The 22,490-nt window shown below is 41.4% G+C and overlaps 1 protein-coding gene across 1 annotated transcript in view; it reads right to left on the bottom strand.

Annotated features, from left to right (window-relative positions):
- LAMA2 (laminin subunit alpha 2) overlaps window positions 1-22,490 on the bottom strand; it is a 630,290-nt gene that overhangs the window by 86,550 nt on the left and 521,250 nt on the right. Inside the window, exons 40-41 of the mRNA XM_019479551.2 lie at window positions 21,150-21,288; window positions 11,217-11,319 (exon numbers count right to left, since the gene is read on the bottom strand). Of these exons, the coding sequence (XP_019335096.2) occupies window positions 11,217-11,319; window positions 21,150-21,288 (242 nt within the window). The remainder of the gene's footprint in view (window positions 1-11,216; window positions 11,320-21,149; window positions 21,289-22,490) is intronic.

Raw genomic sequence — 22,490 nt, 5'->3', positions numbered from 1 at the left:
ACTGCGGACCCCAGGAGGTGAGAGCACTTTGCTGCCACTAGCAGTAAATCTGCTCCCGCTTCCCTACATATGTAGATGCCTGCTTGGTTGTGCTGCTCGCAAGTACACTGCTCCTGGATCTAATGCACATATGGACACACCCAGTGAGACTAAAGGCCCAATCCAAACCATTCTTGTAGATTCCTCAGTGGAACTGAAATGGAACTTTGGTGCTTTATCTCCAAATGTTATCCAAATTGACTTCACCAGCTGCAAAAACCAATGGGCGAGTCTGCTCATTAGGTGTCTCTATTCTGGCACAGGTATTTGGATTTAGGCTGATATACACATGCAGAAGAGATCCAGATCAAGTACTGAAGGCATTTAACTCCTGGTTAAGCTCAGTTGTTTTCCACATCAGAATGGTCAGACCTAACCCCTGACATCAACAGGATTGAGTCCAGTACAAAGCACTGATGATGGTGCTCCCCAGCTTTTTCACAAAAACCTATTGGTTAAACCACTTATCCAGTAACTGAGAGGCCTGAGCCCTAGGCCTTCTGTATCCTGCAGGGAATCAAATCCACATCTATCTCTTTCCTTTCAGAGTACCTTAGGTACCCCAGGAATAGAGTATGCTAGGTGGAGGCATGTTCCAACATCCCTGTTGAAGCTGTGGCACTGGGCAACCAGTGATGCAAGGTTCATGGGGGCAGAAGAAGAACAAGAAAGTTTACTCTGTAGTTCAGTGAGGTGAGAGCCCAGGGTTTTGGACCCTGGTCATAAGATTGTTTATGCATTTTATACTAGAAAACCATTGATAAAAACCCTCAGTAATAACACTGACTGTAGGGTCTGATGTACTGTGTTCTTTCACTCAAGGCACTGCAGTCATTACTATGCTGCCAAGAAATGCCCTCTTTTGCTTTCATCTTTTTGCCCTATGATTCTTGAATTATCTTCTGCCTACAGCTGTGACTTCAACAGGAGAGGCAGTGGGGACTCCCCCAATTATACTACTCTATAACTTTAATGCAGGGACATCAAACTCACCCCAGGCTGAATCCAGACTGTGGGGCTCCTCCTGGGTTGTATCCATTGGGGCCGGCAGCAGTTGATCCAGGTGAATGCTGAGGGTCCAGCAGGCACAGGGAGAGAGAGGGCTATAGCTGCACCCCTTGCCTCACCCCCACTGATGGTCAGGTACTTGGGCTCAGAGGCCCTAAATTCTGTGACAGGCCATGTCCCAAGCAATTTCCAATGGTCTGCTGGTAGCTTGGTGGACCAGATGGGATGGCTCCATGGGCTGAATCTAGCCAGTGGGCCATAACTTTAACATCCCTGGCCTAGTGGTTAGAGGATTCTCCTAGAAGGTGGGAGATGTAGGTATGAATCTTCTTGGACTTAGAAAGCTCTAGGATCCAGCTCTCCCACTTCCTGAGTGAGTTTTTCACTAACCAGGCTATCGCCACTACTTATGTTTTCAAGTGAAACTTATCATGGGGGTCATGCATTGTACTGAACTGAACTGCTGTTAGTGTGAGTCAGATGTCTTCCCACTAGATGTTCTAGGTCCAGAAAGGATGGAGGTGCCTAATGGGAAACCTGAGTCAATTGCCTAAGCTCTGAGGAAGAGCAGGAATCTAGACACACCTCAGTGCCTAATGTTTCCTGTTGGCTGCCTATGGCATCTCCTTGCTCTGAACCATACTTTTTCAATGACTATATGTGAATCCTAGGCACTAAACCTTCTCTATTTGGATCGTATATAGAGGCAAGATGTTTAGGTACTGCAACACTTAAGCAGAGACACTTAGAATAATTTGGATCTGACCCTAAATTAATTGATTAAGCTCATGCAGGAAGACCCAAGTCATGACTTCTTAATTCCAGACTCTCTAAAAAGCTGCCTTTCTTGTATTCCACTTTCCAGCTGGCTGAAACTCAAAACAGTGTAATTTAAAGGAGGCAGCACAGGGACTTGAGGCATTTTTGTAACAAAAGGAAAAAAATCAGTCTGTTATACCTAGAGAACAGGTATTTCAAGGTATTGCCTAGCCCATTGGTATAACATAATGACGCACTATGTCACAGGTTAAGGCCCCTAAGAATAAGAACAAAGCCTCCAAACCATTGAGGCTGATTCCAGCCTTAACCTAGGACACAGAAGGTAATAACCCTTTCACCTCTGCCAAATTATTAGGACAATTATTGCTTGAGAAATTTTATCCTGTAAGGTGTATTCAGAGGGCATTTCAGTTGTCTCCATCTCACCTCAACCTGAGGCAAGAAGCTAAGGCATGATTATTGTAGCACTGCTTGTATTTCAGTAGAACTTGCAGACTCCAATGAGGTCAGGACCCCTTCACACAAGACTTTGTATGCAGAAATATAGTAAGAACAGAGATTTGTAGAACGGGGTTAATCACTTCCAGTTTCTCATTCACTTATTATATTCCAAAACACATTTTTAAAATGAATTTTATACTGTTAATTAAAAGTCATGAGTTTTAATTTTTTTTCAGTGTTGCTAGAGAGACGCAGTTCCATAGATTATAAAAGTTACAGTGTCTTAATGATGGATTTATTAAAACAGAAGCAAACATTTGTTGTTTTTTTAATCTAACAAAACTATGTTACCTGCAAAACCAAGAAATACATTTTCTTAGAATATGAATAGGCTGACAGATTTCTTTTTCTCTTTCAAAACTGTCTAATTTATTCCTGTTAAGGAATCAGTTGCCTGAAGAATTGACTGATTTTGAGTGTACAAAAAATTCCAGTCTTTCTGATTTTTAAGTTAGCTGAGCAAGTATGTAGCCTTTATTTGACACTTTGAATATTTTTTTGACAGATGACATATGCTATGCATTCTATTCCATGCCTTCTAAAGGCAGCATAATCACCATGCCTTTGATTGGCCAATTATTGTAATGCACTGGAGATATGAACTAAGGGTTTTATAAAGTCATTTCTAGGCGATGCATTAGAACAGTATTAATGCTGGCTGTATAAAATGAGATTATTTTTAAAATAATTGTAAAAAGTTATCTTTTCAAAATACAGGAAAAAGAGAGAAAGCATGAGCAGGACAGCATGCATGCAATCACTTAGGAGGTGAGGCAATCTTCAAAGAGACCAGAAAGATAGCACAGCAATCACAAGTGAAAGAGGAGTGGGCAGAGGAGCAGCAGGTAGAAGAACAAGAATAATCATCATGTGGAAGAAAGAAAAAGGACAGATTAGGAGCTGGGTGCAGGAAAGAAGCTGGTTCATGCAAATCTGGGGCCTCTTTCAAAGCCATTTAACCAACTACCTAGGTCCTGATTCTGCAAAGTGCTAAGCACTGTAAATTTGCCTGGGCTAAGTAGACAGTGACAGTGCTTAGCATATTTCAGAATAAAACCCTTAGCTCAAATCCAGCCCGCAATACTGATGCTTTTATGAGATGGAATATAAGTGGAAGATATTTTGGGGGCATGCTACTGAAATATCATGTAGGGCAGAGCTTGCTAATCCTATCAGTTGGCTAGGTAGGGATGCTCCTAGCCTGGCCCTTGGGAAGTACCCCACATAGAACAGGCAGGTAGCATGTGCAAGCTGGGAGAGATGTGGAAACCAGCTGAGGCTGGAGTAAGATAGGAAAACTCTTATTTAAATTATGAAGGTAAGCCCCTGTGGACCAGGTGGCTTGTATATTTAAGATCCAAATTTTGATACCCCATATTTTACTGAACTGGGAGGCTCCTTGTAAGGTGATATTAAACTAGGGTGCATCTACATGTGCAAATGCTCGGGGGTGAGTTTACTCTAGAGTAATTTACTCTAGAGTTAACGCACCCTGGGCAGGCATCTACGCATGCAGGGAAGCAGAAGCAGATTTGTTGCTCATGGCAGCCTCCCGCCCAGCCAGCCCCGCACAGGTCCCCAGCATCAGCCAGGGGGAGCTCTAGGCACAGGAGCCGGCAGGGAGCACAGGACCAGGAGACAGATGTCTCCTTGCTGGGGCTGTAAGATTGTTCCCTGCCCCCAGGAGCTGCCTGCTGCTGAGGCAGGCTCCACCACCAGAGCCCAGGTGGGGACAATGTCCCGCTACCTTGGCAGCAGGGAGGTCCTAGTCCCCATTCTGTAATCACGGAGGAGGAACTGAGAGCTCCCTGCTGCTGTGGCAAGAGACATTGTCCCTGCTGGAGCTCTGGTGGTGGAGCCTGCCCAGGAAGCAGGCAACTCCTGAGGGCTGGGAGCAGTCTCCTGACTCCTGCTGCCTGGCTGACTAGGAGCACATTTGCTCCCTGTAGGCCATTAACATGTGCCATACTGTGCAGTAATTACTCCTGAGTAAATTTTCTACTTGTATTTACAGGTAGCAATTTTATTCAGGATTAGAGCAAATTACTGTGCAGTAAACATCTGCACGTGTAGACAGTGTTGATTACTGCATAGTAATTTGCTCTAATCTCAAGTAAAGTGTCTTGTGCAGTCATGCCCCTACAGACAGGGTATCAGAATCTGATCCTAAATGAGGCAGAGCTAATTTCATGTCTAGTAAGATAAGCTTCCAAACTGTTTTAATTTGATCCACTTAATTTTCTAAAATATAATTTGCTTGATATTTCTCTAGTGTCTCCAGTGTCTTTTTGGAATCTTAGTGTATAGAAAGCATGTTAATAATTCTGACATACTTGATTTAGTTCAGGTGATGTATCTTGCAATTTTGCTGGATTGCCTTAATTTCTCTCCTTTTTTGCTCCTGCCAGCTCCAAAAATTATGCTAACTGTTCCCCTTTTATATTTCTGAAGCATTGTGCTTCCAGACTTTTGTTTCCAACTTTGTAACAATAACATCAGGCTTATCTTTATGGATTTTAATAAGCTAAATCTCCTTGGAATTTCTGAATTTGAATATTCAAACTCCATCTGTTTAATATTTTTGCTTTTAATGCCTTAAATGCATTTTTAATTGTTTTCTTAATATTGGAATAATAAAACCATAAATAAATACCCTGAGGGAATCCTGTACATAAAGGGAGGAAAGAAGCTCCTAAAACTACCATTATTTTTTAAGCAAACTGCTCATTTTTCCAAGTGATAAATTCCTTAAGAGTCATATTTGAAGCAATTTATTGTTAAATTACTGGCAGAAGTTTTGTTTTAACTGTGGAGTACTTACAATGTGTAGTAGCCAAGAAATATACTAGTTTCATTTCAAATGTGATTTATTTCTCTCATTTAAGAATGTACAGTAAATGTGTCTGACATCTCTGAGCCTGGTTTGTAAATCCCAGGTGGAGATGGGGAGGATTTACAGTCAGCAAAGTCAAGATGGTGGTAGTTATGGACACATGGGGGGTGTACATGTGACACTGCACTAGCAAGGCAAAACCCATGATACTGCAGATACATCGCCGTAGTGATGCATTCCCCCATTACAGCATGACGCTATAGTGACATAATGCTTAAGAGTAAACATGTGCAGCATGCATGGGGCAGTACCAGCTGTTACTGTGCTGTCTCTTAGTACTTCTAAAATGACAATGGTGCCATAACAGTAACAACGGCACCGTAAAGGCACATGTAGATGCTCCCGTGCAGTAGCTATTCTTTAGGTGTGCAAGTTAGTTTTCAGGAGAAACCTAGGATGCCTAGAACTTTGCATGCACCTCAGCAGTTAGGTGAGGTTCTTGTGGTAGCTCACTTGAACTTAGCATACATTCCACATAAAATACAACTTTGGCACCTAAGTTAGATCTTGTTTTCAAGAAAGGTGAAGTGACAACCCTACAGACTGGAATCCTCCAATTTGCCTTAGAAAATAGGTGCAACATGGACAGCTGCAGTGCAAATTTTCTCTTGCTACTTAGCGAATATCTCAGGCCTGGAAAAGTTTATTAGATTCTTTCCTTTAAGATGTAATCCCCCTCAACTCTCCCTGAACTGGAGACTCCTGAATGCCTTGAAGGATTGATCCCTTTATAACCACTCATTTCTCAGCATCTGGTAGGAGATTTCACCAGAAAGGCAATTAATGATAATTAATTAGTCAGTTTCTTTCCAGCTTCTCAAAGGTATTTAGGTACCTAACTGCTATTTGAGCACTTAACCCTCAATGAAATCAATTGGAGTTGTATGCCTGAAGACATATGTGTGTAGCTCCCCATGATCTGGACTCAGATCTCCCACATAGATATGTTTTTGTTGTTAAACACAGCATGGCAAGATATTGAAGCATCTACTCAAAGGAAAAAGAATCAAACATAAATGAGTTTGGAGAAAAAAAAATGCCTGCATTTTAAAATCTGCTGCAGTCAGATGCCTGATTATTATATAGATGATTAGATGCTCCATATAAACTCTGGATGATTTATCAACTTATATATCTAAGGACTGTACATTTTCCTGTATATTATATATGCTGGTGTGTTAATTGCAAATGACAAACATAAGAAAAACACAGCTCATTGCATGTCACCAAAGAATGGGGAAAGGAGCTTTGTTAACATTTTTTTAAAGTAGTTCAAAAGCCAAACAATCAGCAAACATGGTCAACTATGTTGACTACATACTACACAAATTAGCTGGTGAAGCTGTGTGCCTTTTATTCTGGTTCTATTACGTTTGTTTTGCTCCTTTGCAAACAGAATTCTTGCTCCCTATAGTCTCATCCTATAAACAGGATTATGGTCGCCACATAATGCTTTATCCACAAAACAAGCAAGATGTTAGAAACCGGGGTTAGGAATAAGCTAAAAAAAAAAATAGTGATGTAATGAGAGATGCAGCCTGTGTTTGTCAACCTTTTTATGAAAGTGTAGATTTAGTGTTGATTGCAATTTTTGTACTGAAAAGTACGTTGGTCATGAAAATTAATGAAAGAGTTCTACCATACATAACCACCGAGGGAATTCAACCCTCTAGATCAACTCAAATCCACGTCAGGTGGGGATAAAAATCCCAGGGTTTCAATTGTACCTGTCAGATATGAAATGTTTTAGCTAAAAATGTTCATCTGTTGTCAGACGGATAGACTTTTCTTAACCTGTCAGTTTTCAAGCTAAAGGGAATAACATGAACTGGATTTCAGTGACCACCTGACATTAAGTCTTCAGTTTATGCATTCTTACTCATTTTTCACTGAGCATTTTGAACAAAGCCTGTATTTAATCTCAAATCAGCACAGAAGCAAGTATATTTTTAAAAATGTAAATTCAAAATTATAAAGAAGAAAAATTGCTCCTGGCAAGCTGAGAATCCCTCAAGGCACACACAGAGTGAGGCTGGCAGACAGCAGCATTCACTCACTCATAGCCAAAAAACTGGAAACTCACACTAAACCAAAGCACTCATATAGAATCAACTTCTCCCACCAGGTTTATTCCTACTAACTCACAGATCCACAGAGAGAAATGACTAAATCTCCATTTTAATAGCTCCTGTCAGTAGTTTTGCTCTGCAAGGACTGTTTCAGCAGTTTTGGTGGTAATATATCCCATTTTCCTGATTAACAGCCATTTTATAACTAGTGTAATTGGCCACAAATCAGGAGAATGTCATAATGTAGCAAGAAAACATTCCTATCTCCGTCACAGCCCAGGCCTGGATTCCTGGAGGATATATTACTTGAGTCGTTTACGGGGTTTCATTACTTTAACTAATGTACTACCTGTAGTGCAGAGAGGGAAATTCTAAACTAATGATCACCTCTGTCTACCAGCTCTTTATTAAGTGCCCATCATCTGTCTTTCACTTTTGCATTTCCAGTAGGGATCCTGAAACGGGTGGTTTTGTAAGAATTGGAAGGAGGTCTCATTCTATTACTTTCAGCTTCAGCTACACTTTCCAGCCTAGAAACACCAAGATGCACAGAAGGGATTATGTTAATAATGTCTGTAATACCATCATTCTGGAGCAAAGATTGGAGTGGGTGGGGGAGGGGGGAAGGGTGGAGGGGAGTGGAGAATTCATCACTGTTCTGTTCTGACAGTATCTACATTCAGGGCACAACTTTTAACTGATTTCTACAGGGTGGGTAGAATGTGTGGGCTATATTTTCTAACATACTGAATCCATACAATGATATGTTATTTTATGTCGTTGGAAAACTACTTACTATATATCATATTAAAGAACCTTAGTGAAAAACCATCAGTCACATTAACCTTCACAAAGTTGCAAGAGAATAGATGAAAATCTAAGTTGTGAATTTATAAATGCCCCCTTCTGTGTATGAGTCAGGACTGACTTATGCATAACTTGAGACTTTGAATTTTCCTGTCTGATTTATAAAATTGAGATATCTTTACATTTTGGCAGAGATGACACTTTAACAGAATTATATTTAAATAATGTATTACTTAGATTATAATATAGCTTTTCAGGGCCAGATAGGACTCCCTACAGTACATATGGAATTTGCATGTATATAAGGACAGAACCTGGCTTACTTATTGCTTTATATTTCAGCTGTCTTGACTTGTGTAACACCATCCCTAATAAATGGCTATTCCAATATAACTGTATAATTGATCTAGATAGCTGTAATGCATCAATTACTGTCATGGACTCAGTCACACTATTTGTAGCACAAGCTGTTCAAAATAAATGTAGTCATCAAAACTGATGGAGAAAGGACAGTGTTGCTATATCGTGACCAAACTACATACACTGTCCAGGGAAACTGGCCAACAGTCCATGTTGTAGTAAGCTACAATCCAGAAAGACATGTATTAGTTTCATCACTGGGTGCCTTGGAAGGGGATGCATTCTTCCTTCCCTAGCTACATTGCCTATTACTCCTGCTACCTAGTATCTGCGTATTATGTAATATGTATTACTGTGGTTTCCTTCTCTAGTCCTATATCCTTTAGTAAATGCAGCAGTAAAGACAACCAATAATAGCATTTTATGTAAAGGGCAACCCAAATGTACACCCAGTTTTATTAGTTGCTAGTGCTCCAAATTTTCCAAGTCTACCAAGCTCTTACTTCATAAAAAATATTTTTATCTTTTAAGAAGAATGACAGTAAAACATAATTAATGACCTCTTTAAACCTTATAACTCTTTCCTGCATGTTAAATATGTTTCCAGAGTTGAAAACCTAGGGCTGCCAAAAAAAATCCCCCCCAAAACCATGGGTTGGCTAAAAAGTGATCCTGAGATCTACAGGTCAGAACTTCTATAAGGCCAAAGAGAGTTCTTTATGTGAGACTGTGGACTGGATCCTACTGACATCTGAACCAAATCTGTCTGGTTTCTCACAAAAACAAATTTAAACTACTGTAAGTATTGAAAGAAAGGTTTTGGGCATCATCAATAATAATAAAAAAAAGACATAGCTAAGATCTGATTATAGAATATTTATTGTCGGCAATTTTTTTAGTGATGATGCATGAAGCAAAGAGATCAGAGCTTGATTTTCAGATACTATGATGAGCCTACAATTTGTCAACAAATAGATAATATCAGCTATTGGTTTTTTTTCTGGCAAGCTGCAGAACTGTGTTTTCCAGGTAGTATAACATTGCTGTCCTCCTGCATATTTCTAGGTGCCTGTAACTTGCCATGATAATTTCAGTTAAAAGAACACAATGTTGTGACAATTATTTAAAATTCAAAAGATGCCAGAGTCCTTACATATACCTCTTTCAAAAGACCCATGATTACATTTTCAATATTAATAGAAGAATGGCAGTCAGAGAGATACTGGCATAAGTCACAAAATTACCACTCAGAATTTGATAACTTATCTCATAACTGTAAGGAATGGTTAGCAGTTGGATACTTTCAAAAAAAGTTGTATGATTGATTAACTTGATGACTCTCTTCTGTCCAAATTATATTGAACCACTAATCCAATGTGGCATGCTTCTGGAGGTACTTTTGGGGGAGGTAGAAGTAAAAAAAAAACAAGATTCCCCAGTTGAAATAATTACAGACATTTTTCACAAGAGCAAAATAATTATTAAAAAAATAGATAATTGTATTCTGCTTACCAAATATTCCCCTTCCACTTTTAGCCAATCAAATAATGTATTTTTCACTTTCTGTCCTAAAGTATTATGGAGAAATGTTATGTTTCTTCAACCTTAGGAGGCTTGTATTAGTGTTGCAATAGGTGATTTTGTGTATTCTTGAAAAAGTTGATAGGAAACTGTGGGATCTGTCTCAAGTAAAAGCTCTAGAAGCAAGCCATTATTGATTGCATGATACCTGAACAGGTCAAAAAATAGGAAATGTAGTCACTGATAATACATTCAGTAACTGAATGTAGAAGGAAAGTACTCAAATACATTATTTGTTAATAGATTTTGACTAGATTTACTAGCTACAGAGGTAAACGACTGCATGTCGAGGTCAGGATTCTGACTTTAGCCAAAGCTACAGACGCTGGATCCACACATGTAGGTACGTGAGGTTTGTGGCACAGCAAACCTCTTTGTGGCACCACAAACTGCATTCCCAGTATGTTAAAATGTTCCCCACGCTGCAAATTTGCAGTGCAGGTGCAAAATTTCCTATCCGGAAATCCAGGTAGCAAAAAAACCCTGCCGAGATAAAAAGTGGTGCCCACAGAGGTCCTCCTGTAGATGCCGTGGCTGCCAGCCAGAGTATCTCCCCTCCTTTAGTTCTGCCCAAGCTTCTCCAGAACACCAGGAGTCAGGAGCAGTGGAGAAATGGCAGTTTCCCTCAAGCAGGGCATTTTGCTCTGCACCAAAGTGCACATGTAGCAGCATGCACAACGGCAAAAAGTAGCGGCACAAATTTGTGCCGCTACTTTTTTGCCACTACAAACATATGCCTTTGCATGTGGGGCACAGAAAAAATTGGCTGAAAGAAGAAAATGTTTCTCAGTTTTCAATCAAATATTTGCAATTTTTAAGACAAAATTTCTTTCTTTATGGTGGCTGAAAACTGATTTTCCTTTTTCATAAAAAGTTGATTTTTTTTTTTGCTGAAAACAGACAAAAAACAAACAAACAATGCTGACTTACCTACTCAGGTCAGTAAAATGGAGGAGCTAAGCCTCCATCATCCCCCACTCATCCATGAATGCCATTTGCCATCAGGGGCAAATACCTGAACTCAAAAACCAAGTATTCCAGGTAGTCATAAAATGCTACATTAAGCTACTTAGTGTTGTGCATGGGCTTTTTGCCCCAAATTAAAATCTCGTCCTAAATAGACATATATACAAATCATACACATTTCCTACTGATGTAGCTTCATATGCAATACCTACCTTTAACATCATTTTCTAGCTGTTTGGCCTCATTAAGAACCCGGAAACTTTTCTGAAGAGAGCTCTTGGCACCATCCTTTAATAATCCTTGAGGACCAGATGCCTGTAGGCAAACAATCAGTATCACTTACAAAAAAGTATTTTTTAAAAATAGTTCAGCACAAGTTGAAAGTCATAAAAGGTAGAAGGCAAAGAATGTAGCTGAACAGTGATCAAAATTTTAAGTGGTAATCAATGTGCTCTGAATTATATGCCACTGTCATTACCCTGGTCCTACAACGAGAGACTAATAAAATACTTTCCTCTTATTAATTTATTTTTATTTTTACAGGAAACCAGAACTCTCTTAGAATGTCAATGATGAAACTAATAAAAGAAAGAAAAAGAAATTGTTTATGAGTATTAAGGAAGTAGGATTGAATGTCAGAACTTTTATAAATCTTGACCTCTTTCTACAACTATGGACACGGAAACATATATACAGTCCTCCTCCATAATACCAGCTATAAAACCTTTAATAGACTGAACCTCACAACACTGACTCTAATACAGACCACAAAGATGTTCTCATAGCAATTATATTTCTTTAGTTTAACAATGTCAGTCAAGAAAAGGTGAAATGAATGAAACGGGATTCACAAAGAAGAAAAGGGTAAAGTACAATTTAATCTGAAAGACTTTCATTACATTAATAATGACCAGGATTTATCTAGGCATGCTATGTATCACTCCCTCTGTTCCAAGAAATACAAAATGTTGTACTTTCAGTGCAATAGTTGATCAATGGGAAGACTTTTTAAAATTAGATGAGTATTTTCAGTTGCTAGGAAATATTCTAGAATGTGAAACATTTGCCCTTCAGTGTGTAAGAAAGAATTCAGGTCACTCGATAATGCAGAATGCATCGGAGAATACACTTGACAGCCAGAAAACATTTGATATTAGTCATGGGTCATAGCCTTGTAACAAGTATGTAATTATGAAGTAACTGCTTTTCATTTTCCACGGCAGACACATACTCAAAAATAACTAGGTGCCAATTATTATTATTATTCATTATTTTTATTATGGTGAATCCCTGAGGTCACATTTTGAACAATCTCTCCCAATCGCTGCTATTTCTTCACTACATTTTAAAGACCATACATTCCATTGTCCACATTACAATCTTGGGAGAATCCTAAAATATTTCAGAAAATCATGATAAAGCTCTTTGGAAGGTAGCATTTCACTGCTTATGGCACTGTATCATGCAAATATACTGTTGCAAAGTTCAGGTTCATTGCAATCATCTCATAGGACTTGCACAGATATTTTAACTATGTGCTTAACTGCTGTCCTAAGCCTGGTATTGAGTTTTGGCTTAAGCGTGTGAAACAGGACTGGCTTGTTGAGTGGTAATGACACACTTCTACACTCACAGGGCGCGTCCAGATGAGCCCGCACGTGCCTCTTGCAGCATCTCAAACCCCTTTGAGATGCTGCAAGAAGCACGTGCAGGAACAGGAAAAGGTTCCCCCCACTGCAAGTTTGCAGCACGAGGGCAAAATTAGACCCCTGGATATCGAGGGGTCAAAAAAAAATGGAGCTAAAAAAGTGGGGCAGGGCATGGTCCCGGACCGTGCCCTGAGGCAACAGAGGCTGGGTCCTCCAAAGAGATGCTCTGGCTGCCTGAGTATCTCTGTGGTTGGCCCTCGCCCTGGGGCTGAAGCATGCTGCCTACCTGTGCAGGGCAGGCAGTGTGCCAGCAGCAGGGCTCCAGTGTCGGTAAGTAAGGGGTAAAGAGGGCTGGAGGAGGGGGGAGGGGACTATGGGGGGGAACCCGCTTGCCACACCCGCTCCCCCAGCCCTTCCCTGCCTGGTCCCACCCCCCACCTGCCCCCCGAGCCCTGCCAATTCCTTCCTTGCCTAGACCCGCCCCCGCCCACCCTGCCTGCCCCTGAGCCCCTCTGAACCCTTCCCTGCCTGGCCCCAACCTCACCTGCCCCCCAAGCCCCCCCATCCCTGCCCTACCCATCCCCAACCCCCCATCCCCTCATGTCCCTGATCCCTGCCCCCCCACCCTAGCATCCCCACAATAAACCAAAAAAACAAACAATGCCTCCCCCAGCACTTACTGGCAGTTCCAGCTACCGTCTGTGTCACTAGGACCCCACCTGCACAGCACAGGACAGGCTGACAGCCCCAGTGCCCCAGCCTGGGCCTTGTTTCCCCCCCACTGCCCTGTGCTGCTCAGGGAAGGGGGGGCTCTGCCAGGAGGCCCTGGAGCCCCCCCAGCCCCTGCTTCTACAGTGAGTGTAGGCTTTTTTTCCCTTTTTTTTTTACAGTGCTGGTGCCTAGGGTTGGGAGGCAGCCATGGGGGCCAGGGGGTGCAAGTGGGGGATGGGGCCAGGTGGAGCAGCCATTGTGGGGTCTGGGGGAGTGGTGAGGGGTGGGACTAGGTGCAGTAGTCATCGGGGGGCTGCAGGAGCCAGCCAGGGCTGGGGTGGGGCATGTGGGCCCTGCAGGGGGTGGTGGTAGCCCCTGTGGGGGCCATTTGGCCCCAATGGGGGGGCTGTTACCCCTGGGGGGGGCTCTTGCCCCTGGTGGGGGGCTGTTATCCCTGGTGGGGGCAGCAAAACATATAGCTATTTAAAATTCATTTTATTATGATGATAGAGACAATGGTAGGTCTCCAAATTGCTTTAACACTGTAGATATATCAATAAAACATTGCCCAACTGATCGCTTTGTCTCTGTCTCTCACTCTCTTTCTCTCTCTCTCTCTATATATAGTGGTCTTTTGCTTTAATCATGGAGAAAGATGGATTTCGGGGTATTTTACAGAGTGACTGGGATTTTTTTTATCAGGAATTTTTCAGTTTTCCAATAGGGAACACCAGAATTCCTGCTAGGGAGGCCAGTGGCAGGACCCTGCCTGCTCAGAGCTGGCATCTTGGACCCAGCTCAAGGTGGCTGACCTCCTGGCCAATTGGGGCCAGGAGGACATGCTTTGACAGTTCAAAGCAGGCCACCACACTGGGAACATCTTCTGGGCGACAGCTGCCCAGATGGCCGGACAGGGGCCCACATGGCAGTAGTGCCACACAAAGCCCAACCCTGCAGCCACAGCCCACTGGCAGCTGGCCCAGAAGGGCAGATGCTGCTATTGGCTCAACAGTTCCCATCCGGGTCTGGCAGGTGTGCAGCAGGTCACAGCCCCCACTGCCAGGCTTCTGCAGTGGGTAGAGGGTGCAGGAAACTCTCAGGGCTGCTTCAGCAGTCCAGCTGGCACAAGGGGTAGTGTCCCCAGGTACCAATTGGCTGGGCCCCAGAAGCTCCTGAGAGCGAGTAGCCCTGAGCTACTTGTCAAGGCAGCTTTTTCTACTGATCGGGCCAGGACAGGGCAGCTTTTTATACTGTTGGGGACAACACAGGTGCTGGCCCTGAGCTCTAGCTCCCCCTGGCTGCAGATTTGGGAGGAGCCAGGCAGGGTTATTTTGAGCTCAAGCAAATTGTAGCACAATTTGCTCCAAACCAAAGTGCATGTTTGAGCATGTGCACTGAGGCAAAAAGCCCTGGCTTAAATTTTCACCGCTTCTATTTCAGCTGCTGTAAATAGTGTGGATGTGCCTGCATGTGTGGACACACCCACTTGGGGCCTCAAACTATAGTCACTGTGCACACAAAACTGCTAATAGGAAATGATATACAGGAGCAAAGAGACAAAGCAAAGCAGGACTGAAAGCTCATCTAGTCCAACTCCCTGCTCAAGGCAGGATTATCGCTGAGTACACCATACCAACAAACTGACTGTCTAATATGCACTTGAAAACTTTCAAGGATGGAGATTCCACAGTTTCTCCAGGTAGCCCATTCCAATGCTTGACCATCCTCATAGTCAGAAAGTTCCTTCTAATTTCCAACCTAAATTTCATCTGCTGTAGCTTGAGGCAATTGCTCTGAATCCTGTCCCTTTTGGTCACAGAGTAAAATCCATCTCCATCCTCTCTTTAATCACCCTTCATATATTTGAAGACTGAGATCAACCCTCCTCGGCCCCCAAGTCTTCTCTTCCCCAGGCTAAATAACCATAGTTGTTTCAGTCCTTCCTTATAAGTCTTGCTTTCCAGGTCCTTAATAATTTTTGTTTTTTCTGTGCTGGGCTCTCTCTGATCTGTCTACATCTTTCTTGAAACATGGGGCCCAAAACTGGATATACTACTCCAGGCTAAAACTCACAAGTGGTGAATAAAGCAGAAGAAGCACTTGTCTTGATTCGCAAGTCAAACTCCTATTAATACAACCATGTATGCCGTTGGCCTTTTTTGCAACAAGGGCACAGTGCTGTCTTATATTCAGCTTCTGGTCTGCTATAACCCCAAGGTCCTTCTCTGAAGTAGTGCAACATATCCAGTCATTCCCCTGTCTGTAATTGTGCTTGCATTTATTCTATCCCAAGTTCAGGACTCTGCACATCTCCTGCACGTCATCTGATTGACAGCAGACTATTTCTTCAGTCTATCCATGTCATTCTGGATCCTAGCCCTTCCCTCTGGAGTATTTGCAATTCCACCCAATTTGGTATCAGCTGCACATTTACTAAGCATGCACTCTATTCCATTGTCCAAATCATTAATGAAGATATTAAACAATGCTGGAGCCAGGAGAGACTCCTTGTAGAATTAAGCCTTTATTTTTAGCATGCAGTAATACTCAGTTGAAGTATAATAACAATCCCCATAAGGAGGGTTCAAATTATGTGGTGACTTGGGGGTTGGGCTGAGCCCCCCATAAGATATGAGAGTTCCTGCATAAGAAACAAGAGCCTTCTTGGCATCCAGGCAGAAACTACTGTTTAGTGTGGGGGAAAAATGGCTCCTCTTCCTCATTGCTGCTGGATGCTTTTTCCTGCAGCTGTCTGCAGCCTGTGCTGGCCCGGCAGCCCTGCAGCTTCTCTCTGCCACTGCTGCCGGGGCCACCATCTCCAAAGCCTCCAGCCTCCAGTGTAATTCAAACCCTGCCCATGAGGTATAGATAAAAGCCTAAACATTCATTAAAATGAGTATCATATGCAATCATTACTTGATCCCCAATTAAATAAAGGGACTGCTCTCACAGAGCACCAGTGGTGTCTGTCCAACCACCTGCCTGGCACACTATGCTGCTCCGCCTCCCCACCAGACTCCAACCCTGGACTTCTGAACAACCATCTGGCACTGAGCTATGGAATTGGGGAGTGTCTAGACCAAACCAAGATGTATGGTCACCCTATGAGTAAGGGGCAGTAATTAAGGCCAGGTGACACATGCTACAGACTGATAGTAGTACATAATGCTGATATTAAAAAAAATAGAAATAGTGATGTACAGATTAAAAAGTCTATTGAAGAAGAAATGTGATACTTAAAAATTCTAAGATAATCAAAACATCTTATGCAAAATGAGCATTTTACTGGCTTGTGGCTGGAAAGATATAGACTTAATGAAAAGCACAGACATTAACAATATCTGACTGTGCATGACATGGATGTTCAGGTGCGTGGGCAGTTTTGAGTGATGATAAACTCCTTTGTGATTTAATAAAGCTGCCAGCCAATAGTATATGATACTCTATTTTGATTAACTGAATCAGTCATGTGATAAAACAGAAATAAAAGACAAAAGAAAGATGTTGTGGTCCAGTGAATAGTTGAGGAACCAAAACTCAGGAGATGTGCCAGTAACCAAATACCCCTTCTTTGTGCCTCCCCATTTTCTCTATTATCAGCTGTGTGTTTTTTCTCTTTAGACTGTAAAATCTTTGGGTTAGGAACTGTAGTTACACAATGTCTATAATGGTGGGGTCCCAACTGCAGTTTGGGACTTGTATGTGCTTTGGTAAAAATAAACCACATTTTCTTGAAAACCACCTGTCTTTCCAAATAGCTAAAGCTTTAACCCTCTCAAAGCCACTGCTGAATTGGCAGTAGCTATGAAGGCTAAAGCTTTAGCTGAAAGAAGAGAATGAGTGACACTGAGGAATGTGCTTTCCCCCTCCTGCATGTCCAGCATGGAGGCAGCCCCTGGCAGCTACTATAGTAACCTCAAGCCTCCATTCTGGTGTGGAAGTTGGCTTCTGCATTTAAGACATGCACCCCAATTTTGGAGGACTTATTCCAGGGGAAAGTGGGATATGTGGTATGCCCACATGTGGTATGCAAGTAAATACAGTAATCCTAAAAGCTACAATTTCACAATGCATAAATGATTCATGGCCTAATTTTGCACTTCCATGGGGATGGTGAATGCTGCAATGGGCAAACTTTGAATAAATATTTAATATTCAAGAAAAAAACATTTATTAAACCATACAGAGGATGTATAGATAATAAACTAATGGTGAGTGCCTTGAAAAGTGGGCTACATAGTCAGGCTGCATCTTACACTCACTCTTACTTTCTCTCTTTCCCCATGATTTGGAATAATTTGGCAGAGTGGTAGACAGTGTGGTGGAGTGTGTTTCTTCTACCTGCCTGGTGGTTAGGGTACTGTTCTGAGTGGTAGGAGGCCTGGACATGCACCCTCTCGAACCCAGCCAAGTCTTCCACATTCTGGGTGGGCGTTGCCTTCACTGAGCTACCACATGGCCACCAGCTGTATTTTTGAATGAAAATGGCCCTGGCTGCTGTGTTTTGTGAAGACCCACATCCTGTTGGTGTTTGTTAGGAGTCGTCTGAAAACATCTACTCTGATTAGACCCTTTAGGGAAATCGTCTTCCTGAAGATCTGGATCTTAATTAACTGTAAATTAAATAAGTGTACTGTCCATAGCATACAGTCATCGCTTTAGATATAGTGACTTGCTTTTCAAAGATAAGTCCAATTGTAAAGGCTTATTTAAAGCAACTAACATTTATTTAAACAGATTTGAAATAATAAAGATACTTTGTACTTTTGTAGGGTCTTCCATCTTAGCATTTTACATAAATGTGGCTAATAAATGAAGTCTCCTGTCATTCCCATACCTAAGATTCCAAGTCATCCTTGTTTGCACTTTTTAGAAAAAGGCACAGAGATAACCTCATTCACACACAAAAAGTCACTAGCAGAGCTAGGACTAGGACCAATTTAACACCTATCCCCTTCTTTTAGCTTCAAAGAGTATAATTCTACTCTAAATATATTAACATGTTAAAAAATACACACACAAAATAGGCATATTTGAAGTCTTCCTTTGAAAATGTAATTTTAAACTGTGAACTAGAAGCCAAATCTTTTATCATGATTTGTCCTTTCAGTCAGTTACCATGATCACCATTGCCATCTCATCTAAGTAATGGGCTGTGGAAAGCTGCTTGAACACCAGAGATCTTCATCTGTGATTAATTTATTTTTCTTTTAAAGGGTAGAATGAAACCTTCATATAAAGCATGGGAGGAATACTTCTGTCATATTTTTAATATGGTTTATCTTTTCTAGTAATCTATCAGGCTTCCAGCTACTGTGATATTTCTTAGCTTTGTCTAGTGCCAGCTTCTACCACTATCAACTTAATTTTATGATAAAACATCCTTCCAATTAAAGTAAATTAAACCCTAATAGGACCATACACAAAGTTGCAGTTAGAAATCTGTGTTGCCTAGAAGCAAGTATTTTATTGCACTGGTTTTTAATTGGTTCTCATTTGTGGACTCCTACAAAATTTCAAATGGAGAAGTGGACCCCTTTGAAAATTTTGAATGGAGGTGCAGACCCCTTTGAATTGTAAGTGTGGGTATTCACATACTTTTGAAAGATCATAGTCATCTTTGGTAGACCCTTTAGACATAGTCTTCAGACCCCCAGGCATCCACGGACCACAGGTTGAAAACTACTGTTTAATTGCATTCACTTCAGGATGGAATGGCAGGGTGTTTATGGACATGCTCCAGGAGTAGGAGGGGGGTGCTCCAAGAGCTGCTCTAATTAAAGTGCCCAGAGCATCATGTGTATAAGCATCCCTGTGCTGAAAAATGGTGGCAGGGGCACTTTAACTAAAGCTTGTCAAACAAGATTTAGTTAAAGTGCCCCTGCCACCATTTTTCAGCACAGGGACACTGATGCATGTGACACTGGAGTCTGCTGGAGTATGGTAATTACCATGCTCTAGCCGACTCAATTAATCGAGTCTGCATCACAGGAGCTTTTCTGTATGTGTATAGGCACCTGCAAATAATTAGCATGGCTTCTCTCTCACAAACTAATTGCCTATACAACAATTACCTCCATGTCCCTATTTCTCTATCAGTTTGCTGCCCATTGTAGACTTACAGCATATAATATAAATAGACTACATCTAATGAATCCATAAACATGGAAATGCTTTAAAGGCTGCCTTAATCAAGATTTGCACTCTTTCCTCACTACTCATTTGTATCTATTTATAAAACATTGTCCATCTCCTTTTTCTCTCCCCTTACAAATTGTCTAGCCACTTTCTTTCCGTAGTATAATCATCTGGTTCGTTGCCTATCTGATGTATGCCCTTTTGTAGTCATATTGTAATTGCCTGCTTTGTTGCTTGACTACTGTATGTCTCTTCTTTCCTTGTCAACCTTCATAATGTGTCTGACTCAGACTTTCTGAGTCATCAAAGGACTAAAGCAAAGTTATAGGTATTAAATTCTAGTGAGCCAAATAAACCCAGAATTTCTGTGCCGTTGTATTATAATTAGTAGTTCACGATAGAAGCAACAATTTTTTAGGCAGCTAACACATACCAATATGTGGGGTGCCATTTTCACACTAGAGAAATTCAGGAATTAGAGTTATTTGTAATATAAGCCAACAACTTAAATAAAACAAAACAGGGATACCATTTGTTTAATTTCCAGATTGTTTACCCCTTCGTGAATATGGACATTTATACCCTAACCTTTCACAGGCCTCCCAGTGCTTTGAATCCTCTGACATTTGTATTCTTTCTGTTATCTACTTGTACCATCAATATTTCTTTAGTTGGTATATGGTCATTCAATTTCACGCCATTCCATCATCTTTAGAGCTATTTTCTACCTGAGGTGCAGGTCAGTTGCTTCCTTATTTGCCTCCATATATAAACTCTTAACTCCTTCACTGCATGGCACACCAAAAGTGTATGGAAACACTCAGAACATTTTCTACCTATGATGTGTTTTTGGAGTGGAGATGCATGCTGTACAAGTGATACTGAGGAAGTAGCATCCTGTTGTGATCCATTTAAAAAAACATTTCCTTTGGGGATCCTCTTGAAAAGTGCATTCAGTTTATTATTCTGTGATGTGAAATTTAGTAGAGACCAGAAAATAAGTTTTATAGTTATAATGTTGTATAGTTTATTATATTCTGCCATTCAGTTTCCAAGAATCGTTCCTATTTTATGAAGCTCACCCCCCTTCCAGAGTGGAATGGCTCTATCATGTCCAGGCTTGTTTTTGCATTGATGCCCTTGTTGCAGAGAACTGCCCTATAATTTTGTAGGTTTTTTCTTTTTCTTTCTGGAACTAGTATATGAGGAGATTATTAAACTAGAAATATCTCTAGAAGTATATACTAAACATTATTAAACACATAAATAAGATATGTATTCATCAAATATATAAAACCAACCTGTTTCTGACTCCAAACTTCAGTGCAGAAGGTCCTGGCATAGTTGGGGTGGAGGGATATGTATGGACATGTAAGAGTCCAAGAACAATGCAAAGGGAAGGGAGTCCAAAAAGGAATGAGAAGGGACATAGTGATAGTAATAACCATGAAAATGCTGCATGGAGATATGTTCTCTGATCTCAGTGACTGGGGGCTTTGGCAGTGGGAAAGATGTCAGTACAATAACAGAAGAGAATGGAAAATAAGCTGTAGAAGTCTTGTATATATACAGAAAAGTCTGTTTCTGCAGAATCTCTTTTCTTTATAAAGCAGAGGGAAACCAACAAAAACACCTTATTTTTCTTACCACTTGTATAGCTTCATTTGCACGAGCCTTTGCTTCCCGGGCAACTTTTTCAGCTTCATCAATAGAATCCTTGATGTTGCTATAAGCATTGAAAGCTATGGTGGCATTGAACGAAAGGTTTTTAGCTTCAGCAAGGATTCTGGTAGGATGGAAAGGAAAAGCATTCTATTAAAAGCTTCCATTATAACTCCAAAGAACAAACCATATGGCTATTTTGATTCCCAATAGCTTAGATTTCTAACAATTGGCCCTAGAATGCAATGTCACACTTGCGGTCTCTGAAATGATAGCAATGTTTAATGAGACCCACATTTTATTTGCATTAGTTTCTATAGAAAATCATTCAGTGATTAGGCCAAGAGTCCAGAAGTCCTGCAACAAGTCTTATGACTGAGAAAAAAGCTTCCCTTGGAGTAGGGGCAAGTCCTGGGTTCCAGTACCTGCTCCAAAGATGGCTTATACATTTTGCATTTAACTGTTATCAGATAGAATGCCTACCTGGGGGAGTGGGGATGTAGCATGTGGGAGTTGGAGAAGACCAGGAATTAGAAGTTAGGATTATCCTATCTCAGGTGACTGCAGTCATTCCTGGACTACAAAGTCATCCTTCCTCTTGCTTACTCTCTCTGGCTCTATGACTCTTGACTTCCTTTCTTAGAAAGCTTCAGCAGGAAGAAAGAAGAATATTTCTATCCCTAAACCAGTGGTTAGGGCCTAGACTATAGGAGATGTAGGACTGAACCCCTGTCATCTCAGGAGAGGCAAGAAGCCACTTCCCAATTGTGTGCTTTAATCTCTAAGTTATTATATAACAGGGACCTATAGACTCTACTACAGACATTACCTCTTTCTGGTCTTCATATTTGACTGAAAGTGGCATGGATGCTGATCTCAAAGCTACCAGTTAACCCAGTGGTTCTTAACCATTTTAGACTTATAGACAATAGACTTGAGGCATCCCTCAGAAAATGCCAGCTCATGGTTTTCGGTCTTTTTGTGACTACAGAAAAATAATAGAGCAATTCTTCTGTTTCAAAGAACTCAAAAGGGTAGAATGTTTTAATACTACAGTTTGAAAACTCTGGGTGCATCCAGATGAGCAAACACATGCACTTCCCTTGGGACAAATAGCAGTGTCACATAGTTGTGCCACTGCTACTTGTTCCAAGGGAACACCCGTGCATGCTTGCTCTGGTGTGTGGCAAATTGCCTTGGGTAGAGTAGGGGAGGCTGGGGCCAGCACCTGGGCTGGCCCCAACAGCCTTACCTGGGGTCCTGGGAAACTCCCAAGGCTCCAGAGGCGGCAATCTGGAACAAAGAGCCTGGCCGGCAGCCGGAGCA

The sequence above is a fragment of the Alligator mississippiensis genome, chromosome 1 (assembly GCF_030867095.1).
Source record: "Alligator mississippiensis isolate rAllMis1 chromosome 1, rAllMis1, whole genome shotgun sequence".
NCBI classification, from domain to species: domain Eukaryota; kingdom Metazoa; phylum Chordata; order Crocodylia; family Alligatoridae; genus Alligator; species Alligator mississippiensis.
This window is presented reverse-complemented; position numbering and strand designations above follow the sequence as displayed.